Source organism: Chiroxiphia lanceolata, chromosome 8, assembly GCF_009829145.1.
Source record: "Chiroxiphia lanceolata isolate bChiLan1 chromosome 8, bChiLan1.pri, whole genome shotgun sequence".
Classification (NCBI taxonomy): domain Eukaryota; kingdom Metazoa; phylum Chordata; class Aves; order Passeriformes; family Pipridae; genus Chiroxiphia; species Chiroxiphia lanceolata.
Window position 1 is genome coordinate 19,287,159 of NC_045644.1, and position 26,525 is coordinate 19,313,683.

At 41.3% G+C, this 26,525-nt stretch overlaps 1 protein-coding gene across 1 annotated transcript; it reads right to left on the bottom strand.

The window, feature by feature from the left end:
- Positions 1-4,161: 4,161 nt before the first annotated feature.
- ZNF488 (zinc finger protein 488) lies at positions 4,162-25,091 on the bottom strand. The gene is made up of 4 exons (XM_032694974.1): positions 24,983-25,091; positions 12,097-12,319; positions 8,024-8,252; positions 4,162-6,092 (listed from the first exon to the last, which is right to left on the bottom strand). The coding sequence occupies exons 2-4, from the start codon at positions 12,310-12,312 to the stop codon at positions 4,927-4,929; spliced, it is 1,611 nt and encodes a 536-aa protein (XP_032550865.1). The 5' UTR covers positions 12,313-12,319; positions 24,983-25,091; the 3' UTR covers positions 4,162-4,926.
- Positions 25,092-26,525: the final 1,434 nt, after the last annotated feature.

Here is a 26,525-nt window from a genome sequence, read left to right on the forward strand (position 1 = left end):
TCCTGTAGTAATATGATACATACTTATGAATAATAAATATGCCTAGAAATTGGAATCCAGTTGGGAAAACAAACAATGAAGATGCATTTGCTGGTGAGTTCATTTCAAATCAGTAGTGCTAGTAGCTCACTGAAGTGATTGATTTCACTAGAAGATTAATGTGCAACCATGAAAAATTTTATTACTTGACAAAATATTATTTATTATTTCATAGATCATATACTGGCTAATTAATATTGAAACTGCCAGGCTTAACAAAGGCCAGTGTATAAAAAAACCATTTTTTCCTGTCTTCACAAAGTGCTATGTCATAGTTATTCCCATCTCAATGAACTTAGACCTCACAAAACTACAGACAGTAATTGTGTAGAAAATTACACTGCATTGAAAGATTTGAGTATCACAAAACTACAAGTGAAAATTAGTATGGAAAATCCATCATTTGTGGCTTAAATGAGAAAGTTAGACAGAAGGTTTTTAGGGAGGGACAAGCAATTTGGTAAGTGCCCTTCCACAACACAACAGAAAACATGCTGAACCTGCCACTTTTCTCTCATCTGGTTCCAGAGCTGACATGGGCATTCAACAGTTTATAGCACCATTTCCTTACCATCCGACCTAGAATAACTTCCTGAATTTTAATCCTAATCATGTTCCTTTTAAAGGCAGGAAGAAAGGAGCTGGTGTATCAGACCACCTAGCAGTATCATCTTTCTCCTTTTAGCATTCATAGAACTTTAACCAAAGAATGACAGCCAGCTTTTCCTTTTTTTTTTTTTTTGTGTTGCCTTAGACCAGTGATTTCTGAACTGTGCTCTGTAGACCAAAGGGAGCCCACAGACTGCACTGATTAGTGAAAAATTACCCCCTAAAAAGCAAGTAAATATGTATTTTTCAAAGGCATATCTGAGTGCCATTTTGATGGAGAAACACATCTTCATTGGAAGAAATTTGAGGATCAGTGATCGATAAGTGAACAAATATCCTAATCTGGCATTTCCTATTGGCAAATTCACTACCCACTGCAGAAAAACATCCTGCACAGCTAAGCTTGACAACACTGTGTTGTGTCCTTTTTCACTGATCCAGAAACAGATGTCATGAGAAACAGTGGTTTGATCAAAATGAACAGGCAGTTGCTAGCAAAGACAGGAAAAGAACCAGTCAGCTTGTCTCCTCCTGTTTCAAAAACAAAATCCTTTTTTTTTCCCTAGCATTTCTACTAGTAGAAAAGACAGAGATCTCTGCTGTAAAATCACAGCATTTCACTGGGATAGAATGCAGTCCTTCATGAATTCCTTAAGTCCCTTCATTTCTTCACAAACCGCCTGCTCTAGTGGAGTCCTTTCCTTCCAGCAGGATTTCATCTGCACCAATTTAAATTTTCAGACTTCTAGACATAAGGGGAAATAAGCTTCCAGCATGACTCAATTATAGGAAGTTTGTTTTTCTTTGTCTCGTTAGGCTTCCCTCTGCCTGTGCAATACTTGGTTCACTCAGCTTTAATACGAATATTTTCATTTAAAGACATAAAATCTGCAAAAATTTTGGACAAGCCCCCTGGTTTATGTAACCCAGCTTAGAAGAGACACTCAGTTAAACTTGAGACACATAAAAGACATTCACCATGCCTGCACAAGGAGCTTTACACACGAGCTCGTTTAACACATACCAAGTTCTGCTTCTGTTGGCATCTACATGGGTTTGCCCTGATATCAGCACAGATGCAGCAGGCAACAAGACGTCATATTGGTTGGTTGTGTGTGTAAATAAGTCTTAGTCCACAAAGCACTTCTGCCCAGAATAAGAAGCAATCTGTTCACTCAATTTTTATGCCAATGGCCACCTCCAAAGGAACAAGGGTAATATTGCACACAGTTGCCTACAGTGTGATTCCCATGTCACAAGACGAAAATCCTCAATCTTTACATGCCAGGACCAAACTGCACTGCTGCTGCCACTGGAGGAGGTGAGCAAAGTACCAGAAATAAAGCTGATTAAAAACCTCTCCATTTTTACCTTTTGAATCAGCTCTGCCACTTTTCATAACTGGTTCCCTTGCCTTTCTGTGCACAGAAGGCATTCATAGATTGCTTGTCATCACAGTATGTAAGTTGCTGTGGCTGAGATATGCCCACAAGGACAGTGGAAAGAGTTCTTACACTTTTTTTTCCTAGAGAAAACAAATCAGTGACATAAAGGAAAGCTATCTCTCTCCCCGTAACCTTGCTGCTTGCTTAAGCCTCATACCATAAGCAGAGTGAAGAAGTTTGATTACTGGTGAGCACTCTAAGGAGGTAGGTCTAACACACCATCAGAAGGTTTTGAGATTTAGTAGCTGTTTATCAGTGGTTGATTTTCCACACTTTCTCCAGATCAGCTGTACCAACACAAAATCAGTGAAACCATGTAACCAGTTAGATTTGGTAGTGCTTCATTCTGATGTAAATAATACACCAGGTGTAATGCACTGGAAAAACAGGCCCTTGTAGCAGGGTAATATTGAAGTGATGTGCCAAAATAATACTGGGGAGCACTATACAGCTGGACCCATCTTTTTCCAGAAGAAATCTGAAGCTAGGTTTCTAACCATTAAACTGTTAAGAAAACATGGCATCTTTCAGTAAGTACAGAGGAGAACATTTTGCAGCAATGGTACCAAAAAATCTTTAGTCTTATTTATACTGGACCGGTCTGATCTTAAATAATTAATGTAAATCAGAAGTAGCAACATGGACTTATTCTGGATTTACACTGGAATAAATGAGATCACAATCTGGCCTAAACCACTAATGGGAAATATAACCCTGACCACAGATGAATGCAGTTACACCATGGAGTCCTTCATTACACTTTATGGACACTGACTTCACAGTAAAGTGGCTGGCACTCAGGTAAAACCAGATGGAGTGAAATTTGGCCCATTAAACCTTGCCATAAATACATTCCTTACACAGTAAATGTTATTGGACACAAAGTAGAGATGGAAAGATTAAGAGGAAACCACATCATCCCCCCCCTACTCAAGGTTGTTCCCCGTGCTCCATGTTTCAAAATCTTTGTTCGTTTTGGTTTTTAATGACTCCAGTGAAAGAGATTCCACCACTGACCTTGGAAAGCTGTGTTATAATCCAACTCAAAGGCATAATGTAACACTTTTATCTCTTTATGTTTCAAAAATGTTGGCCTGCAATAAGTCAAATGTTTACATCAACAGGAAACAACCATGTATTAATGTTCAACAGCAATGCATTGGGAAGAATACAATCTCGTGACTTACAGAAATCTCCCAAGAGGTGACAATGAGTGTAATATGTTGGTTCCAACTGACAGCCTAAGACTCTCAGGCTCTCTTATATTGCTCAGATGTGTTTACGTGCTGATACTTGCATTATCAGACTAGGCATTGTCGTGGGAACTCAAAATTCTGTCCAGTGTGCAGCAGACAAACACTGGAGTACATCATCAGTATGGTGGAACATAAAGAGAATATTGCAATGTCCTTTAGTCTTAGCTGGAAAATGAGTGGTTTCTGATCATTCTCTGTCTGGAAGCGAGTAATAGCCCTTGATGAACCAGATGAGGTTCAGAGACAGGCCACAAAAACACCAGACAACCTGAAAAAATGCTATGCAAGAGAGAGAGAAATTATTGCTTCAGGAACACATTGCCATAAGCTATCAAGAGCAAGCCCCTAAATGGATTTAAAAAGTAATGAAAGGCTAATTAGCTGGGCTGCAGTAACAATAGACAATGCTTCTTCCCACCCAGAGCAGTATAAACTCATCTGCTTCTGAAGCTCAGCAAAGCTCAAATCTCATGGAGAGGCAATAGAAAGAATTTAGCACTTTCTTTTTAAAAAAGCTGGAGTTGGCCCACATATAAACCAGAGGATAGACAAGCTCATCTAATGCAATAAAATTCATGTATGCCTACGTCATTTTGTGAAGGCCATTCATATTCTATCTGTTAGCAAAACAGAGCCTATCATCCACAATTAGTGTGCAGATTCTATCTATCAGTAGCTAATTGTAACTCAAATACCCTAGTTGCTTCCTTTGTTATATCCAAAACCTGAAAACCACAGGCTAAACTCTACCCCCATCAGATCTGTATGCCTGCTAAAGTCACACAAACCTTGCAAGCACATCTCAGGGTAGAATTTTTGCTTCCTGTCTACACAATAATGTTGACAACAGGTCACATTATAATACAGATCCAGGCTGATTTGACTTCGTAAAAGATATTTCAAAAGCAGCAGAGCCTAGAACAGAACTCAGATATGCTGCTTTATAAGTCACATCCTCTTTGGCAGTCTGCTGGTCAGTTGTTGACAATCACAGATTTCAGACAGTCTTAACTTCAGGTTCCTTTCAAAGCCAAGGAGATAGTGAGATATAAGTTTTTAGCTCACAAATCTGGTAAGAGAGCTGATTCAGCTAACATAAAGGAGTAAGAGTCCACCAACACTGCTAGAAATAGTAATTTCTTTTCTCTTAGCATATAAGCTCTGATTTTTTTAGTCCTCAAAGGTTCCTCATTCAATGAGGTGGTTGTTACTTCTGTATTTACATTGTACTACACAGACACCAGCAAATCAAATATAAGCAAAGAAAACTCTGTTTGCAAAACTATAATTTTGTTCCCTACTCTGCAAATTAACACTGCATGCACATTCATTTCACTATTTTATTTCCTCAAAAATAGGTTGACAAGGGCTAGGTTGAGTTTTCAAAACTTACAAGCCACTCATATTCTTGTAAACATTTTATAATTTTTTTGCAAAGCATCTATTATAAATTATTGTAAACAGTGATTTCCTGTAAGAAATTAATGTAAACTCAAAAAGAAATGTATATAAGTGAACAGTGATTCCCTTCTTTATACAACCTGCCCAGTCCCTTGGTGACATCTGTCTGCACATCTCTAATTATGAGACGTCATGTGCCGGGATAAATGATGGCGTTCTCGGAAGTACTCGTGACAAATGGGACATGTTAGCTTCTCCTCTCGTCTCCTCTTGCACTGGGATTCAGTTGAGGAGTATTCTTTTTTGTGATGTGACCGCATGTGGAAGACTAAATCGGATGTCATGCGAAAGGACAGGTTGCATTTGGCACACCAGTTCTGGGCAGCCACTCCAAAGGATGTGAAGGTGGGGGGAAGAAGAGTCAAGGAAGAGGAGGAGGAGGAAGAAGAAGTGGTGGTTGTGTTTTGTAACTGTCCTCCTGCTTGTTTGGGCCACGGTTCTGAGGTATATGGGAAAACATTGCTCCGAGTGATGCTCGTCTGCAGCATCTGAGCATTACACAAATCACTGACAAAGAACTTGGAATTGAGAAGAGTGCTGCAGCACATGATGTCTGTGGTGGCAATGAAGCCAGACAGCTCCCCCAGGCTCTTTGCTGACTCACTCATGGGATGAGAAGAATTTATTGCAGCTCTTTCTGTTGGACGCTTACTGGGTTTGCTGAAAGCACTTTTCTGTTCTCCTCGAGCTCTGGTGGGCCAAACAAAGGAGAATGCACTACCAGAGGAGTTCACCAACACTTCCTTTGATACCTGCTCTTTACCACCTGGGACCGTGCCATCCTCCTGCTCTGGCCCCTTCAGTTTCTCATTCCTCAGCTTCTCCTTCATCCTCCTGACCTCAGTGAAAGCACTCTGCTTCTGCTCTAAAACATCCTTCCTAGCTGACTGCCTCCCTGAACTAAGCTTCCAGAAAGAACCAGCCAATGCATGCTCTCCTCCCACCTCTTCCTTGCCCCCACAGTTACGTTCCTCAGTCAAATTATTGGTTTTCTCCAACAACACTGTTTTCCTGCTCCTGTTCTCAGCCTCTTCAGATTTTGCTCTCCTTTCTCCAACAAGACCATGTGCATCATCTTTACAAGCTGCCATTTTGACTTCTAGATCCCTTGCCAGACTGTGGAAATTTGTGGTCTGCTCAGCTAAGTTGCTCTTTTCAGTCTTAGGGTTCTGGAAGTTCCTCCACAGCAGGGCACTCTTCTCTGGGACACAGAGGAAACGGACATGGGATAGGTAGGAATGCTCACATTTAAAGACTCGGTCGCATTCTTGGCATCTCAACTCTGCAGAAACAGACAACAAATGATGAGTTTTGCAAAGGCGGAATCATGGACGGATGCAGATACTGACCCTGTCATTGACACCAACAAAAAAATCAGAAACACCTCTTGTGTCATACAAGATAACATATGGTGAAGCTAATGCCAGTGCAGAATCAGGTCCCTTCCTGCTATACAAAATGGTTCTCTCTTATTTGTCTCCACGTACTACTTGCAGAAATGCTTTCATTTAGACTCTCAAGCCAAGACTGTATTACATAAAATGTAATTATATTACATAAACTTAAATAAAATGGCCAGTACACAGCGACCTGGATAAAACCATATAGACTTTATGATGATTTGAAGTCTGAACCCAGATTTGGCTCTACATTTGTAAACTAAGTCATTGGCTTTAATACAGGACGAATGTTAAACTCTATATATCCAAGCAATAATGTGTTTTAGACCTGGATTCAAAGATTTTGACACGAGCCTCTATTTTTAGGATACTCTGGAAGTTTAATACCATTCACAAATCATCTGACCTTAGCCTAAAGCCTTTACTCATGCTCATTTGGCAAGCTGTTATATGCCTTAAGGCACAGCCGTCTGTGGCAAAGAAAATAATGTTCAAAGTGAAACAATGCCAGTGATGTGCAGGAGGAATGGGGAACATTGATTCCTTCTGGCCTTCAGACCTACTGCATCTCGGGTTCACTGGGAGGATTGATTGCCATGAACAGATGATACATAATTCAGCAACCAAGACACATAGGGTACATCTTAACCTTTGCAAACTGTATCCATGCTATGTTATTTCACAACACACAGCAATTTTTAAATGCAAATGATGCCAGACAGCACCTGAGGCCTCGGATACATAGGAAAGTTCATAGATTGGTTAGGTAGTACCACAAATTCCTAATTTTTGGCTCAGCACAGCTCAGATCACTTTCCAAATTACAGACACTGAACTTTCTTCAAGAAAATAAGGCTGCTGAATTGGGTGGAACATTACATCTGCTAGTTTAAAGTTTCTTGTGCAGATAACACTTTTCCCTGGTGAATCCAAAGGGCTGACAGTGTGTGTCTATGCAGAAGCTAACAGAATACACTAAAACCAGCTAGAATTATTTAGTGAGTTCCTGCTATGAATGTGTCTGTATTAATTTAATATTAATTTACAGAAAAGCACATTATCACATAAATTTGCCAATTCATACCTTTACCAGCCTACACCTTTACTAACCAACCTCTACAAATCAACTACAGGGAATGTAGAAAAGGTTTTGTTCCAATCTAACTAGATAAAGTTTGGAGCAAATGACAGTTGTAGTCAGACTTGGCATGGACCTGACTGATTTTCTTGGTGTCTACATAATGTAGATGTTTATTTTTTCAACAACTGCCAGGTCAACTTCTTTTGGAGCAATGAATTTTCACCAACATCTTAGAAACAAACTCAAGCCTTTTTCCTCCTTCCCACTGTATCCCACACCAAATAGGCAGACTGCTGTATGCAGTACTGTCAGGTTTGTTATGTATTTTTATAGCCCTGGTTATTTACAAGATTAAAGCTGAACACTGGCCTATACCTGATTCCTCAATGAGCTAAAAAAGGCGTATTTCCAACTGATAATTTAGACTTTTAGGATTCCAAGTTAGTCACGTGCACTGGTTTCCATTACATAGCTCAAAAATTTCTGCATGAATCCCTAGTGCACCATCCTCTGCGAGAAAGTAGCAATGAAAATGGCATTGAGAACTGCAAATTTGTTCTTGCTCTATGCCTCCAGTTCAACCCCCAAAGCAGAAGGTCTCTTCTCTTAGCCGACCAGCTAAGGATTTAGACAGGTTTTATTTCACTTATTACAAAACAACCGCATACTAAAGACGTTGTAAATTCGCTTTCTGCCCTCAGTGACCCCTGCAGTCAGCAACTTGGTACTTACCACTCTGGGGACTCTGAGGTTTTATCTCATTGAAACCCAAGAGGCTGGAAAGCTCCTCATCATACCAGACAAGCAACTCCTCATTTTTATTGATTTTCCTGGTGGAGCGATAATATAACTGGCTGTTTTCTAAGTAAGCTTCCAAGTTCTGCTCCTTGCTATTGGCAGCTGCTTGTACAAGTCTCATCCAAGGCAGTCCTGTGGGACTGTGCACAGATGTAACGTCTACCTGTGAGACAGGACACATAAAAGGGAAGTTACAGGTCTTGAGAGCCAGAGTAAGATTTCCATCACATTCAAGAACAAAACCTGTTTTTCTGCCTTATATCGAGCAAATATGACGAAGCTGTGAGCCCGATACACACACCCATGTCAGCAAATCCAAAGTCATCATAGGGAAAAGGCTTCCCCTATGTGAATGCTAAGAACTCTGGGAATACAGCTGCATGGGAAGGAGAAGGAGACACCAATGTTCATGTGTAACATCTCATGGCAATGCCAGGCCTGGTATGTTGGTCAGTCTCTGGCCCACTCACGGCAAGGATGATGTTCTCTGTCCTTTGCAGGCTATCCCATGAGACAGTGCCAGGTGTGGATCACAGAGGTACAGAAGGTGTGATCCTCTGTAAGAAGGGGTCTCAGTCTCATGGGAAAATGGGATACGAGTCAGGGTGCTGTGGCCTGGGGGGATGAGAGATGCGCAGACCCCTGGATCAATGCAGTGAGAGACTGGAAATGAACATACACTCTTGGCAGATGCATGTGGAGTTTTTCACTGACATAAGACGATATGGATCAGGAGGTATAAGAATAACCTTGGTTATTTGATTCAACACCCCAAGTAGACAACATCTGCATATCTGCTTGGCTAGATTACATAAAACATAGATTTTAATAAATATAACTAAGAAGCACTTACATGATCTCTTTCCTCTTTAAGAAACAAAATTAGATATTCCTATTCTTACCTTTGATAAATAATTAAATTCATTTCAAGGTATCTAAACAGATAAAAACTCATCAGATCAGTATTCATTAAATAATTTCTTAGGTTGTAAGGTCAGGCACTAAAAAGTTTAAAAAATAATATTAAGTCTGCTATTTAAAGTTCCGTTCTGTGTGTATACTAAAGTGTAGTCCTCAGTCACATATAAACTTTTACCCACAGGACTCCTGAGTCATTTAGTCACAGGTTGACTATGCTCTGGACATAATATAACTACAAAACATTAGGCTTGGTCTTCCTCTTTCAGCGTGACTCCCATCTTAGTTTATTACACTGAACAGGGACTGATTTATTTCTTTATAGGTTTTTCCTTGCTGTTTACCACAGCAGATCTATGCCCTCTGCAGTATTTGAAAGATGGGGAAGATTTTCATAGCTTGAAGGCTGAAACACAGGGCGATCAAGGGCAGCATTTACATGCATAAAAAGCCTCAACTAATTTTTGAAGCATTAAGTCATTGTTTAGAAAGGAAGAAGTTTGAAAATGAAAAATGTCTAATGACAAGTATGATCTAAATTTCACCCCAAGCAATGTATAGCTCTTTGTTTTCCACTAATTGCAGGGCAGCCATTCAGTGGTGTTTGGTATCAAAAACAGTATTTTGGCTAATTATTTCTCTAGTTTTAAGTGACTATTCCCCACCATGAAAAGTACGATCACATTAGTAGCTTGGATACAAGAATGAAACATTAAGGGACCACTAGGAGGAGAGTTAATTAGTATAAGGGAGAAAATAAATTAGAATGGCCTGTAACTGGTTCTCTCTAAAAGCCATGGTAATTAACAATGATTGAGAAATACAAGTGTCTGACAGCGACACAAGAACACCCACACACAGTGGTTGTAACTAATAGCTATGACAGAGGCTGTCATATTTTAGTTGCTGTGTTTCAGAAATACTGAGCAGCCACCCAGCGCTCTAAGCAAAGTCAAAGGGAGCACAGCTTCTCCAGGAACCAGGACTCCAGGGAAAGAGCTGAGTGAGCCTAAAGAAGGTGTGGAGGAGTACCAGACATAAGATCTGGGTGCTGCCAAATAGAAGCACACACCAGCATTAGTTTTTCCATGTGTTTTAGAGTCACTATAAACCCAGCAAGTCCACCCTGTTCTGGAGATGGCAATCCCTCAGATGAATCCTTTGCACCCATACAGGAGGAAAGGGCTTCACAGCCCAACAGGCTCAATCATAGCTGGACTATGGAAGCAACGTGGCTTCCTTGGGAGATACTAGAGGAGAAGGGAGAGCATATGACTCTTCCTTGAAACCCACAAGAAGCTGTAAGGGGTAGAGGAACTCAGCTGGAAAGAACTATCTGTGCCAAGGGTTGCCAAGGCATTTGCTTTGCCCAAGTGCATAAATTGGGCAAAGGAGTTCAAATTAAGGTCTCCAAGTGGATAAGAGAGAAATTATGGAGTTCCCTTTTGGTCTAAACAAAAAAGCCGAAGATGAGGAACCATTGTTAGAAATAATATTCCCAAATTCTTGCCAAATTATTCCTGTGTGTATTCTGTTTGTACTATAGCCAGCAGAGCAAAACCCATTTCTTGTTCTGCATTTCAGTGCCATGATAACAACAAAGTATCATGATTGAATTGTTAATTAATTGACTACACAGAGTTAGGAGCTTAACGGTAGTTCCTGATTTCTGGAAGGTTTACTTTTAATTATGAGTAGTTAACAGGATATGGGACTACCGATTGCATCTAAAACAGCTACTTGCACAGAATTCCATGTATTTACTGCCAAAAGACGGAGATCTGAGCCAACTCAGGCATCCAATTTCATTGCTGCATAGCAATTACTTAGCTCAAGTGTAGAAAAACACTAAAGCCATCTCTCCAGAGGGCTCTTCCCATGTAGAAACCCTTTGAGGCTCTTTCTTGAGTCTACAGTAATTCAAAACTCCCAGGAGAAATACTGACATATTCCATAAATAAAGCCTCATTTCAGGACAGGTTTCTCTCCAAAGAGTTTGTCGATCTCCTGGAGTGCTAATAAGGCAAGTCCAAGAAGGCAAACTTGTGCCAGACTCAAAACAGTCAGATAAATCCTGAAGCCTTTTACTCTCTTTCTTACTCTGTTTAAAGCAGAAGTGTAAAACAGGTATATCCCAACAACTGTGTCTTCCATATTACACACACACCCTGGGATTTCTCTCCTCCAGAGCAGAGAAATCTTAAGTGAACCTGGATCTCTCCCAGATCCATCCATGCCATGGAATGTGGGAAATTGGCTTTCCTCACACCGTAAAACACTACCTCTCCATCTTCATCTAGACCAATGGTGACTGAAAGGCACTCCAAGACCCAGAAAACCAGGGTAACAGGCCAGCACAAAATATGCATTGCTCAAATGAAAAATGTTATTACAAACAGTGGCTATGGAACAAAAAAATTTTGGTAATTAAAGTTAGAAAGTTAATGCTCCATCATAATCCTGGCGTTTCTGCTTTCTCTACAGTGATTGAGAAGTGTAGCTCTAAAACAGACATACGTATCTAAGCTAACTTCAGGAGGTCCGTGTACTAACAGCAGTGAGTTGTGGCTGCCTGAAGATTGTGTGGACTAGTTGCTCAACTGCCATGGTGATTTCACTTTTATGGATAACTGAGCAAACCGTGTTAGCACTTGCTTGGATCTGTCAATAAATGCTGTGAATCCACCACCTGCATGAATCAGTGCAATGCCACAGTTTTCCCTCTCTGTTCTCACAGGGTTGTCACACCTGATAAATATCCTTTGTCCTGTGTAAAGATGAAACCTGAGTGTGAGGTTTCTAAACTATTTGTCCCTCTCCCCTCCTAGTCCACACCAGCGCTGAAGCAGATCATCAATCGTCAGCATAGAAGTGGAACTTCATATTCTTCCTGCAAAGGAAACAGTTTTCACTGAGGTCCCTCTAATCTACAGCTCACAAATCAGAAATGCATTGACTACTTCTCCCCTCTGAAGGAGCTGTTACTCATACTGAACGAAACAAAAAAACCTACCCCTCGCAAAGTTACCTTCTCAGGGATGGTGCTGCTCTTTTTGATATGACTGACATTAAACACTGTTTTCTCATACCTTAAATACATAGTGGATGTTCCGTCTATCAGAACACTTGAGAGCAATAAAAGCTACAGTGTCCAGCAGGGTGTTCTGGAGCAAGCATGGTCCAAAAACAACTTCTTCAGGAATGTCTTGTGTGGTATGAACAGTAGCCAATATGTCCGGAAAATGGTGATGCAGAAGCTTGTTGTCACTTGTCCAAAGGAATTTAGGCAAACATGTAAGTTCCATTATAAACCTATAAAATACACAAAAAATCACATTTGGAATAGAGATGGAAGTGGAAGGGGGCATCACTACTTACAATACAGAGACTTCGAGGACTATAGGTGAACTGTAAGAGCATGCCAGGACATTGTTGGTTACAGAGTTTAAGCATTACAACATCCAGTTTAGAAAGAGAAAGATTACTTTGCACTAAACCAAAATCTTAGGTTTGTAAACAAGTGAGATACTCTTCCTGGAATAGGCAGACACTCCAAGAGTTCAACTGTTACTCTCTACAGTCAGAAATAAGACGCTTTGGGAACAGTAAGGAGAATTTTCAGTGAGTAGAACTCGGCATATTCTTGTTCAGCATATTCTCAGATATCCTTCTTAATTATTAATAGTTTGTAGAGGTGTGAAGAAAGGTAGAGAAGGAGAAAGGCAATAAAAAAAGCAAGCACTTTTTGAAATACATTTTTAAAAAGCTGTGCTTTTTTATTTGAGTGCAACATCAGTCTAGTTTCTGGTTAAGCTGACACAAAGCTAGAAATAAGTCCCAAGTCTATTCAACCTGAATGCACAAAATCTGTGGAGATGGCTGAAAAATATTTTTATATCTCAAAATATGTTATCAGTTGTTGTTGAGAAAATCAAATCAGATTGTGACTCTTTGCATAGCAATACTTTTAGCACAATGCTAGTAGAAGATGAATTTTCCTGCCCCGAACGTAGAATATTTTTCAGTGCAGAGTAAGTTCTGCAATATGAGCCACAATCTGTGAACTCAATTTGAAGTGAGGAGGCAGGTTTGAGTTATCTGTCATTCTAAGCTTCTTCAGGTTTTTAATAAAGATACTGCCATCTCCAGCTCCCAGCTGGAGGTCATGGAAAACCCCTCATTTATGCCATCAAGAGCTGGATCAGGTCCATTAGGCAGAGAAAATTAAAGAGAACAGCAACAAGCCCTGAAGATGCCTTAGCCTAATAAACACTGAGATAGAAGGGCTGAAAATCTACTCTAATCTTTCTCACTCTCTGACATCAGAATTGATTTGTTACTCACCGACTCACTACTTAAACTGAAGTGGTATAAAGTGCTCAGGAGAGTTCCACTGATTTAACTAAATCAATTTCTAATTCAGCATAGTTAATTCATTATAATTTTTTCCTTGTAGGTAAGGTTTAAGATCTTACCCTAAAAATATTAAAATACATGGTCACATATTCAGTATGTAGTAAACATCTGATGGATGAAGGCCTAAACCAGATGACCAAGGCAAAGAGTGGGATATAACAGGTGAAAAAAAAAAAAAAGACTGGATGGCTTGCCAGGGATTAGTCCCTAAGAGAAGGCTAGACTGGGTTTCTGCTTTCTTTTAATGGTAAGTTTCACTTCCTGGTTTACCAATCATTTCCTAAAGTTACTACTGGTGTGAAAACAAAATGACGGGATATATGTGTACATTTGTAGAATATATGGAATCTACCTAAATCAATATAATGTATTCATACGTATGTGGCTGTTTCAATTTAAAATATATCAATGAATAAATGGAAACAGTCAAGGCATATTTGTTTAAAATAATACCAAAAGTTTCAAACGAATCAGAAATTAAATTTGATATCTAAAATATTTAAAAGTCTCTCTAAATAAGTTTAGAAACAAATTGTAACCTGAGCCACTTTATTTTCTAAAGAATTCACATTCAGGAAATTCCTAATCTCTTCTGACATTATTTTACTTATCCACTTATGACCCTAGAAGGCAACACCTCTTATTAAGATCTCCGTTTCCATGAAATTCATCTGAATTTTTTCATGTAAACTAAGATAGTGCTGTACCTTGATATACTGTTGTCAATCCAGGGGAAGCAGAAAATCAGGGCCCTCAAAATGAAGCTTTCAATGAGGAAGGACACTGGATTTGAGCACACACACTTCTCATTGGAAGAGGATGCATGCTACCTGTGTGCAGTCAGTTTTTATCTCCAGAAACCTCAGCCCAAGCACATATACGAGGGTTTAAAGAAGCTACACCCCCTCCCAGCCAGCTACTGCTGCTTTCTCCCTTTCTCCATTTCAGCAGCTTTTCAGAGTTACCGTAAACCCAACCGTACGCAACAAGAACCATTTCTCCAAAGACTGAAAATGTGCGGATACCCAGGGAAGCTGTGAGATTGATGTGTAACAGCCCCACCTAGTGATCCCTAACGCAATCCGCACCCCAAAGAAAGATTCACCAAGGGGTACGACACGCTCTAGCACTGTTTCCTGCCAGATAGGTCTGCAACCATCAGCTCGAAAAGCACAGCCACAGCCCACACCTCCAACCCTGACATTTCTTCTGAGTTCCCTGGCGAAGGTGTCAACAGTTCCCAACAAGGCGTGTGCTGCTTGCTGTGCTGCCCACTGCCCTGCCCCAAATCCTGAATACGGATGGGTTTCCACACATCCGAAGGGATGGGCATGCACTAATCCCCTGGACACAGGAGTCTCTTCCTGTCTCATAGGGGAGGGGAAGGAAAGCTTCATTAGGAGCACTGCCCTATGGCAAAGGTAAATGGCCATGGGACAATAAATCAATATTTATTCTCCAGCAAATAAACCAATATGCGCATGTCTTCAGTTCCATTTAATTACCTAGATTGATGGGATATGGGAAATGCAGGTTAATATGGATTATCAGATACTTCCTAACATACCTCCTCTATGCACCCCTCAAACTCAGTATGACATTAAAGTTTGCTTTTTTCTAAGTGACTTGTTAACTTAATCTGTGTTCAAAACAAAGAAAAAAAAAATCCCCCAAATCTACAGGCATAAATGCCACTTTAGCAGCTGTGGAAGCACGGAACTCAACTTCTGCACAGAAGGGTCAACTTTGTGAAAAGTTATGAAAAGGGTTACACAGCAAATGGAATTGTTAAGGTCAGCCTTGGGCCAAAAGCTTTCCGCATGAGAACATCGATCTTTCCAATCATTTGTCGAAGGCACCATCTAGTGACAGATCTCAGTATAACACAGTGTCGCAAGACAAAGTAACACAGGACATCCCATAGTCCCTGGTGCTGTTGGTGTGCGGTATTGCCGCAGCTGCTGAGCACTCTGTCAGGCATGACTCGTTTCTCTCGTGAGTGGGTCATTCTCTCTGCCACCCTCCGCTCAAACAGGAGGTTAGGTGTCTCCACGGGTACTGGGTTTTATAGGGTCTGGTCACGGTTAATGTCAGGTAGGGAGAGTAATTTAAATTTACAGTGCTGACTTTTTGAAAAAGAGAAGGGAGGCTGAAGATGTGCTGCTCGTGCTCAGAGTGGAGAGTGTGGATACTCAGCAATATTACTAAGAAAAAGGGTGAATCTTTTTTTCTACAGTCTTCAAAGAGCATTAAGAAAGCTCTTCCCTCTGTACCAACTAGATTTCAGCTTCTGCTACAGAGGCAAGTCCATCAGCTGAGGGACAAGAGCGAGCACACATGACTGTACTACTTTCAAAAATGAGCTGCTACCTCTGCAAAGGATTGTGCTGCGTCCTGTGGGCTTTCTGACCTGTCCTCAGAGGTCTCCATTCCAAAGTGGAGATTCATCCACAGGACAATACTGGAACAAGTCCTGCCTCCTGTAAAGGTGAGCAGTGGTAGGGAGTTCTCAGGTAGCTGCACGCCTTATCCTGGAGAACTGAAATACTGACTTCCTCAAAAGTAGACTGAGTTTTGAAGCATGATTTCAGAGGAGAGAAACAAATTTAATTGATTTACTTTATGAACTCTGATGGAGCCAAGGAAACCAGAACAGATGAGCTGAAGGGAGGTAAAAGAACCATGGACAACAGGAGTAAGAGGTATAAAACTATAAAAGCTTTACTGGCATCACAACAATACTGTGGCTGGAGTGTGGAACTAAGCAGCTGCAGCATAAAAGAGGGTACCCACAGACAACCTAGGTAATGCATTTCTACACTGCAGACTTTTTTAAATTACATTTCAAGATGACTTTTTAATGGCTGTTGCTGTTAAAGAAACTTATCAGTCTGTGTGACCCTTCTAAAGCAAGTTTACTAACACAGATTTATCACATGAGTTTGAGGATGGTGGTGTCTGGAAAATGCACAAAGAGGTGCCTTTTCAGCAAAGCTTGGGAAAGTTTAGCAGTATCCCAAATCTAAATCCACATAGTGTTCTTCCCCCAGTAATTCCAGTCAAATACTCATTGACACTTTACAGAAATAAATCTCAACAGAGTATGGTCACGAGGTTGCCCAGGGCCCTAATCAGTTTGCTCTTTTCAGTCCTGCCACCATTTACTGCAAACCCAGAGACAGCTGTGTGCAAAGTCAGATCCTACTGCTGCCACAGGGCATCTGCTGGATTCTCAGAGAGGGTCAGCAGATGTATGACTACACTATGGCACTTGCCAGTGCAGAAGGCAGCTGCATAACAGTCAGTGCAACCTCATACCTTGAAAGCACCAACAGGTATCTTAGAAGAGCAGCAAAGCATGCAGCACTCAAAACAGATGACAGAAATGAGCTAGAACAAAGAAAGATCATGTGTAAGTAGGCCAGAATATAAATCTCAAATACCTCTCAATTTTGATGGAAGTACATGCTTTTCATTTGGTTATAATCTAAAGCAAAAACTTCAGCCACAGCCAAGATGCTTGGGAGGTTTTTTTGCAACTTTCCTTAGTTTTCAGGAATCTCATATTTGAATCTGAATGAGCGTTCTACACCAAACCATGAACCCAGTACTTGAGCTCTTGTTTAATTACAAATCTGGTCTCAATACAAATCTCACATCTTTGCCAACAGTCTTCATAGTCTAAGGAAAGTAATTGAGAATCTACAAATGGAGTCATAATGAGAAATTGAGAAGGTATACTAGAATGCCTGGCATTTTTCTTTGACAGGCTGAAGTAGGTGAATTGCTCATATTCTTTCCAGGGAGCAAAGAACAGAGAAATTATCATAACAGAGAATCTTCAAGACTTCAGTCAACTGATTACTCTTGTCTTATGTTATTGATTTCCGTACTTTGGCTACCTCCTCTAAGGAGCAGTGATTCTGCTGTGCTTTCACTTCTTACAGATTCACTAGCTGTTTACATATGACTAATTCACTCTTCGTCTACTATGTAGCAAACTTCACAGGACTCTGTTATAAGCTTCATTGTGAAGGTCCTATCTTCAACTCTGTATCATGCAGGCAATGACATGCTTGCCTCAAAGTGCCAATGCTGGGAATGCCATTGCTTCCCAGAGACGTGATCCCACCCATACAACATAATCCTGCAATTCTCACTCATGTTCTGCATAAGCAGTTCCTGTCCCTCTGGGCTCACCCACACGTGTCTCTGAGGGGGTGAAATAAAATTAATATTTATAGTGCTTTACTAGCACATTACACTCAGATCACCTTTGGACGATGGGTACTCTTCAAATTCTATCTGTCACAGATGTGAATTCTTCATATGGATGAGTTTAGGGACTTGCTGTTTAATGGACTCTTGATCCCCCAGAGAGTATTTGATACACATATACCATGTCCCTGAGTGATGGATTTTGCATCTTGATTTCTGAGAAGTGTGACAGATCTGTCAAAGAACAAGCACCTATAGGCAGGCAACTCCTTATGGATTATGCAATTGTGGATGTTCCATCAAAAAGCCCATGAAATAGATGGTGCTCACAGCAAGTGCTCCCAGCCTGCTTGATTCCAGAGTAGCACATAAACTGTTAGTCATCTTTTGGTTTCCTAAGTGTTCTTCCAAGCTGGAGCTCTGCAGATAGCCGCCTCCTCCTCTCTCCCTACTTCCTAGCACTTGTATATTATCCCATTAACCAAATAAGATTACCACACCTGCCTTCCTGAAAAATGTTTACGTAGCTCCCACACCTCACGAGAAAAACATGTTTCTAGAGAGGAAAAGAGAGAAAGGAATTTTCAGATCCCTGACTTTCTACTGTATGGCCTTCAGATGTCACTGCAAGCTCTTCTGAAAAATGTCTGGAAATTCCCAAATGTAGAAAGACCAATTTTAGCAAGGACTCACCTACATCCTATTTTCAGAGGATCTGACCCGATTCTCCTTGCCACAGTGATAATGTTGAACTGTGGCATCATTTGGAGCTTCTTGGTGACCATAAAGACACTGGTAGCCTTGCTTAATATTATGATCAACTATGCAAGTGCGAAAGAAACAAGGTAGTTCAGCTCTTCACAATCATACATGGAAGAAGATAATAAAAACTGTTTCTCTTAAATTAATTTGATTTTTAAAAATGTCAATAGCTTTTTCTATTTTGCCAATACATTCCATTCTAACTGTAGTTTAATTTCCATATAGTTATATCCCTTTCAAAGCAATTACTGCAGGTGGAAAATAAAATGGCACAGAAGTTACTAAAAAAAATAATAATTAAAGTATTTAATCCTGGAAAGCATCATCCCAGAGTCTCAGACTTTTTCCAGAGCACAGATTAATGTAAACAGTATACCTCTGCACTTGCCATGTCAACAAAACTGAAAGAAAAAAAAAAAAGGTGAAATATTAAATACTGGAACCATCACTTCCTTCACCTTTTAACTTACTGCTTTCTGCTCAGAAGTGTGACGGTATTTTCCCTGAAGTGCATAACCTGTGACTTTGTGCCAATGCACTCCTGTGGCCGCTGCCAAAACTGCCTTTGATTTCAATAGGTCTGTCGGTCTGAGGAATCCATGATCAGACATGCAGTGTCATGCACAATAAACTACAGATAATAAAGGAATTGAGCTGATGCAGACAGAGTGGTCTGTCTGCAGCATTTATTATTCTCTGTTGTTATAAGGAACTGAGGACTCTTAACGTATGAAGAAAATTTCAGGGGAATCAGAGACGGAAAAGTGAGAAAATCCATCTGCGGGTTTTATACAATCGCTTTTCTTCTGAAGGTTTTCTTCACTTTTTATTTAAACTGTGAACTGCAAAGGAGAAGAATCAAAACTAAAACTGAAGGATACTGGTGGGAAATCAAAATTTTTGTTTTAAAAGGTAAAATAAGTAATTCCAGAACCCACACAATAAATCCTAAGAGAAATCACAATCTGTTTCCTAAATTAAATTGTAAGCTGAGAAGTCCTTTAAAAGCAAGAAAAGTCCAAACAAGTAATTTCTTTTAGCTCACTGCCATGGCAAGACAGAGCTTATGTGCTTCAGCCTGGGTGCAGCACCGTGAGCTGCTTCCTTTTGAGCATGAAGTGGTTTCTTTGTACCTTTAGTGCTGAAAATCCTGCACACATTAAGAAAATTTTACAAACATGCATGGAGAGGACAGGTAGATACATCTATGTGCTGCCATTCCCAGTCTGTTTGAGATGAACAAAGCCATCTGGGGGTTTGCTACCCATCAGACAGACATTATATCCCAAGCAGAATATGTAAAGATCTTGGATTATGTTAGAAAGGAAAGAATTGCTCTTGATTTTAAGAAAGAAAACTAGTCATATGTCACTCATTTCTGAGTCTCAAGTTTAGCAACCTGTCCATCTTTGAGAAAGAGCCCATAAGACAATATACCTTGAATTTCTAAGCATTGAGTATGCTCTGTCATCCTCACCTTTTTATTGGTCACAAATTTGGACGCCAGCAGCGATTCTGCATAAAAGAAAGAGGGCAGCTGATCCAAAGAGGATCCTTGCCTGTCAGTCAGCCATGTCCCATCTATGCATTAAGAACAGCCCAATTAGCACGGATTAAGTAAATGAGATAATGATAATAAAACCTGTGGAAACTTGGTGGTGTGTTTTTGTTGTGTTGATTTTGTTTGTCTGTTGGTTTGTTTGTTTGTTTTGCTGTCCAGGGCTACAACTGGGGCATATTGTGAGTACATCTCAGTTCCTCACAGCTCTTATGTACTGCTCATTTGAACACATGGCATGATTCAGTCATGCTTGCCTGACTAGCTTGCCTGAGCTAGGCATCTGGGAAGAAGTAGAAGAAAATACAACAATAAGTATCAAGGAGGAATTTGTTGACTGAAAAAATGAACTGAATCTAAAGACAGAGAAATAAAATTGGGACTGAACTAGCCTGATGCATGAAAATGATTTTTCCTTGGCATTCCAGACCTCCCCAGCTTTCTTTCATCATACTTTTCTGTACAGCAGCTGCACAACTCTAATCTGGCAAGCCTCTAAAAATAATGAGTAGAAACAGGGAAACTCACTGCCTGGCATCCTCTGAAATGATCATGAGGCAGCTCAAGGTGAAAAGTTTGGTGTCTACTTTGAGCTTCCTGAAACTGGGTCCTTTTTGAGGTTTTATTGTGAATCAGAGGCCTCCAGTCTTATGGGTGCTCACCATTTTGTTGTTGTATCGTCCTGATGTCTTCAGGGAGCAGTTCTCCAATTCTTACTATTTTAAGGCTCTATGGTCTTCAGATTGTCTTCTATCATCTGAAATCCCCAGTACATGCAATGTAAGCTGACAGCTCTTGATGAACCATCATTATATCTTGGCTGGATACCCAGCCTAGTGAATCATGAAACTGCCAAAGCTTTTTATTATGAACAATCTCTCAAACTTCAGTGGGAATAACGAAGAAGACAGAGCTAAACTCCCTGCTTGAAAATGAGTAAACATCTCTAACTTCACATGTGCTTTAAGCAAGTCTTGTGACATACAGGAGCCATTAGGAAGTGCAGATTAAAATAAAAGCCTCCAAGTTTCTTCTTATTTTCTCTGAGGACAGAGAAAGTTGAAGTGGGTTCTCTCTTGATGGATGGTAGCTGCCCCACAGACACGCAGAGCTGCCTCTCCAAGGTAGATGTGCTTTAAGTCCAAGGATGCAATTTCCAGTCCCCACCTGAAGTCCAGGAACAAAATCCCTGAGCCTGAGCATCACATCTAGCCTGATGACAAAATAGATGAGATTTGATGAAGTCCCAGTAGAGTCACGCACCCTAGCCCCACTGACTTTCAAATGGCAGCTCAGCACCAAACTTCCTTACGTTTTTAGGACTTTCCACATTGAACCCCTATTTCTACTGCCACTGTCTTCCATGGCAGGAAATGTGATAGGTAGGAAAGGAATGGAATATCCCACATAGCTGGAAGGCCTGGTTAATACTGATTTGTTGGGATGTATGATGTATGATGCAACAATATCTGCATAGTTCTATGTGAAGCTTTCTTTGATTTAGCTGGAGGTTTTCAATCTAGGGGAACACAAACAACAGGTTCATTCAGGTCTCTGTTCCACCTTTCATAGGGCTTAAATACAAGAAATGCAGTGCAGGCAGTGGGAGGGCTTTTGATGTTTCAAATTGGACAATGAGCAACAGTAATACCAAGTCGCATCAATTAGAAAGAATAAAATAAGTTTATTTTCTGCAATACCTGTGGTTCAGATAGACTGGGTACATGTTTAAAAAAATGTCAGTGTTTCTTTCCAGTTGGGTTGGTCCCAGGGGCAGAATTAGTTCTGTCTGGCACTGTAACTGATGAATGAACTAATGAACCCTGTTGGATGGTACTGGGTTGTACAAATCATTCATAAATCAGGCAATCCACCTGTGGATAAAAAGATGACTACAGCTCTGTAGTCTGCTGGCTTTCAAAGACTTTATTTTTGTGTGAAGGGCTGACTCTTCACTGGACTACAGCTATTCTGTCTAATGGAAGAACAGTACCTTTATCCACCACTTTGCTCTTGTGGTTTCAAGGCCCAAGACCTAAAAAAGAAGGTTTCTGTAGGATAAAGGGAGCATGTTTTAATTCTTCATCCAGTGTTAAGGATTATCAGACTGTAAATGTTATGAATTAACATAATTTCAGCTCCTTATACACCTCTGTATGCAGCACACTGTATGGATATATTTCAGTTCAGAGCACAAGGCATTTCATATTCCAGGCCTGAACTGTGCTGGTGGTCAACTCAGATATTTGGTCTGGTTTCTGCTCCTGCTGCTCTGGCATTGTTCACTATTCAGCAATGGACATAATGCCCCAAAACATCACAGAAAGTTTGAATTTTACAGGGAACAACCAGGAAAGAACAGAAAGCAAACGTACAAATGTCTCTACTTTTCTCACACACAAAAAAAAGCATACAAACCCCCCACATTTTCAAGCAACAAAGTTATTCCATGAGGGGGGAACAAAGAAGGCAATTATTCATGTCACATAGTATAAGAAAGTTACTTGTCTCACAGATGTGTGTACCTACCCACTTTCAGCAAAATCCTTGTTTGATTGACATAAATAACAGCCCTGACCATAGCAGTTTGTGCTAACACATTTGTTCTCACACAGATCTGTGCATTTGGTCCTTTATCCAGGCATCCATGCAGACAAAACCACCATTCCCTACGCGTAGCCACAGAAAATGAAGGAACAACCAACCAACATGATCTAAACACAAACAGACTGAACCAAAACCAAACAGACTGAAACAAAATGTGTGACTTGTGAAAACAGTCATAAACATTTGTCTTCTCTCTTCATACAATTCCCATTCATGCCTCCTTTTCACAAATCTAAAGAAATTACGTTATTTGGTTGATGTAAAAGATATATTAAGGTATGTCCCTGTTACTATTTTTGGCAGCTTTAGATTTATAAACAAGTTATATCTGATCAAATGTTTCTTTCTGACAGGAAAGCATATACTTATGGTGTGTAAGCACAGACATATATATACATAAACATATATACACGTGCATACATTCACGACTACACATACAGCTACAGCTGTTTATTTTTTTGTGATTTTATATTTAAAGAGAAGTGTTTTAAAACAAAGAGCAGTTACTTTCACATGGTTAATACCGGAAATTTCTTCAACAGTGCTAAGTAACATTAACTTACATTAATCTTATTTACATTAATGCTAAACTCAATACATAATGTCAACTCCAATAACAGCAAGTGATGGAGCTGAAGAACACCATGTAAGCTGAAATTGTGGGAAGCAACATAAACACTACAGTAAAGCCAAGAAACCTTTCAATTTAAAGTGATTTTGTAAACTAAAATAGGTCTGACTTAAAATAATTTGTTTTCCAACAAAATACTCTGTTCTTTGACTTGGTGTTTATTATTAGCAATTGCATGTAATGTAAGACTGTGCTGCAGGAAAATTACATTAAATAAAGCATAGCACTATGGACATGGAAATATCCATCTATATCATACTAGGATTTAGCAAAGTAATTTCTTATGCAAAATCTTTGGTACAATCTGTAATTCTTAAAAATAATTTATTTCTGTACTTTGTCATCTGCTTATATTATGTTCAGGGAACAGAATCTAAACTAGTATTTTGACATTACATTAATATTTCTATGGTTCCAAAGCTATTTTTTTCTATAAGATAATATCTCTACAGAGTTTGATAAGGCACTTCAATTTAGCTTTGAAATACTGGAAAATGCTGCTTAAAATACAAAAAAAATTGCTTTCTCAAAGAACAGCTTATGCTTTGGTGTATTTTTACACATTAAAACATAAATTTAATCACTCTATTGCCTAAAGAAATCCCTCTTTCTAATACCAATCATATTTAATAAATGGTAACAAAAGCTGTCAAGTGCTATATTTTGCATTTTTAAAAGCCAAATATAAGGGATAACTCCTGAGTCACAATTTATTATTAAATTCTGAATTTCATACGTGAGCGCAACTGCTTTTTATTTAAAAGCAACTATATAAAAATATATAAAAGTATTTAAAAAATATATCTTCCATCAAGTTTCTATTGACATTTCTTCCAACTAGTAGCTGTCGGATCACAGAATAAAATCATTAAAATGCTTCAAACATTTCCAGTGGACTGAATTCCTATAGAAACCTTTTCATGTAAGGATTTGCAAATTTAAAGATCAATGTGACATTTTAAAATGACAGCAATAACAGCTCCTAACTTACTTAACTACTAAAAAAATTCTATTACATGGATATCCATGATATAAGGATGGATCCTTATATCCATGTCCCATGGATAGCCTTAGATTAGATACGAATAGAGAACAACAACGTAAACTATTCCAAAGAAGTTCATCAATTTCTTAAAAGCAATTAGATCCTAAGCAAATACCTAAAACAGCCACGATGCTCTGATGACCTGTCGAAGTTGGAAGGCTGAGGAGAGCTGTAACCAATAAAAAGAGCAACTGATGCTCGAGAGGTCTCGGCGAGAGAAGCCGGGAGGGAGAAAAAGGGCTACTGCCGGTGGGTTTGCCAGGGCGGATCCGCCTTATCCCCCCCGCCTCCGCATCGCCCCCCGGCAGCCCGGGGACGGTACCCGCCGCTCGCGGGACTCTCCTCGGGCCCCCTCGCTGCCGCACTGAGGCGGGCGGTGACAAGGTCGGGGTTAGGCACAAGTCACCAAGGGACACCCCCGTGCCCTCGCCTGCTCCCCAGCAAGCCCCCTCCCCAGGGCAACCCCCCTCCCCGGGGAAGCCCGGACCCGGGCACGACAGGTCCCGGCGGTGCGGCAGCGCCCGGGCTGCTGGGGGACCCCCGGAGCGCCCCGACCGCTCCGGCCCCGACCCGCCGCCCGCCCCCGCTCCGGGAGCGCAGCGCTCCGGCCCCGGGGCTGCGCAGCCCGGGCGGGCGGGACGGCGCGGCCGCCGCTCCGCCGAGGTCTGCCAGCGCTCTGCCGGCGGCAGGGGCCGCCCCGAGCCCCCTAACCGGACCCTCTGCCCCGGCCCCGCTCACCTGGGGGTCCCGCTGCAGGCTGCCCGCAGACAGGGGCTCTGCGGCGCTGGGGTCCCCGCCGTACCCCTTCCCCTCTCCCAGGATCCCGCTACGGCCAAGTCCCCGCGGAGCCCTCACCTCACCTCACCCCACCGGCGGGGCCGCCCGGCCCCCCAAGAGCTACGCCGGCAGCCCCCCGCCGCCGCACCGCCCAGTACGGCTGCACCCTCCTCCCCCGCCACGGCTCCCCGCCCAGAGCAGACCCCGGGAAACGCCTACCGCAGCGCCTGCCCCCGACCCCCGCCGGCAGCCAGGCGTCCCCCTCCCCCGGGACCCGCTGCCACTCCCGCCCGGGGGGTCCCGCAGCCCTTGCCGACGCAGAAGCCATCCCCGAGCGGCTGCAGACCGCAGCGAGGGAGAGTCTGAAGGTGGACGGGATTTCCCCTTGTAACGGTACCATAAAACGAGGAGTTTCTTTTAAACTTGGGGGAAAAAACCCACACACGCCCCCCTCAAATAAACAAAACAAAACCATCTTCAAAGCCTCCTTCCCAGTTGTCCTTTAGAGCATCTTACAACACTTATCAACACAATGCTCTCTTGGCAGCTGCAGGTATTGACAAGAACGGCTTAACATGAAAATTACTGTTTCATAGAAAGTACTCGCAGGATAAAAATTAGGACTTTGAGGTATGAAACGATTTGTGGCACAGCTGGTATGTAAAATAAAACCATCAAACGTCTTGTCATAATCAAATATCCCCTATATCTGGACTAGCCACATTGCTTTTGAAAGATGTCGTTCCATATAAATGCCTTTAACGCCTGGTAGAAAATTTTTATGAACATGTTGACAAATGAAATAACTCGGGTTATTTGATTAGTGTCCATGTAATCTGAATATGGGATTGTATCAGGAAAAGAAACGTCAACACTTTAATGCTTTTGAAAGGATGGATTTTCGCTGCAATTAAAGAGTAATCTTATACCAATAAAAAGAGCGTATCACTCGCCGTGTTCTGTGATACAGGCATTAAAGAGAATGGAGTCAAGAGTTTTGTGTTCTCTTTTAAAATCTTTTAAAATTGAACACTGGCCGAACGAACGACACTGTTAAGGACAGCGGGGGTTTGGTAGCTGCCCCACCGCACTGGGAGGTTCCGCATCCTACCGCCCTCCCAGGAACGGGGCGGTGTGCCGGTGGCGTCTCCTAATAATTCGTGGGAAACACTTGCTGATTTGGGGTGCAGGCGACAGGAAATCGGGATGGACAATTCCCACTGAACTTCATATCACAAGAGTTTATATTTTTGCAGACTTTATGCAAATAGCGACAGAAGGCGTAAGAAGGGACAATTAGACATTGCCACCTGCCTTATGGAGCTTGAACCAGTGTGAGACAGTGAGGTAACCTGTGCCCCAGGCACAGGTAAGATCCGCACCTTACGGTCAGCTTCGCAGGTGCTTGGTCTGATCTTCCGTCGAGCAAGACTCCAGCAGACGAGCCCTGCGCTGGGGTGACCGGCAGTCCCAGGGTTGCGCTCCCGGCCTGGCGCTCCCGGCC

Bases quoted from the DNA above. Each gene is read 5' to 3' on its own strand.
- ZNF488 (XM_032694974.1), bottom strand. From the start codon at position 12,312: ATGGAACTTACATGTTTGCCTAAATTCCTTTGGACAAGTGACAACAAG. The intron at 8,253-12,096 runs GTATGAGAAAAC...CCTGTCTCACAG, and splicing joins ACATCCACTATGTATTTAAG to GTAGACGTTACATCTGTGCA. The intron at 6,093-8,023 runs GTAAGTACCAAG...CTGTTTCTGCAG, and splicing joins ACCTCAGAGTCCCCAGAGTG to AGTTGAGATGCCAAGAATGC.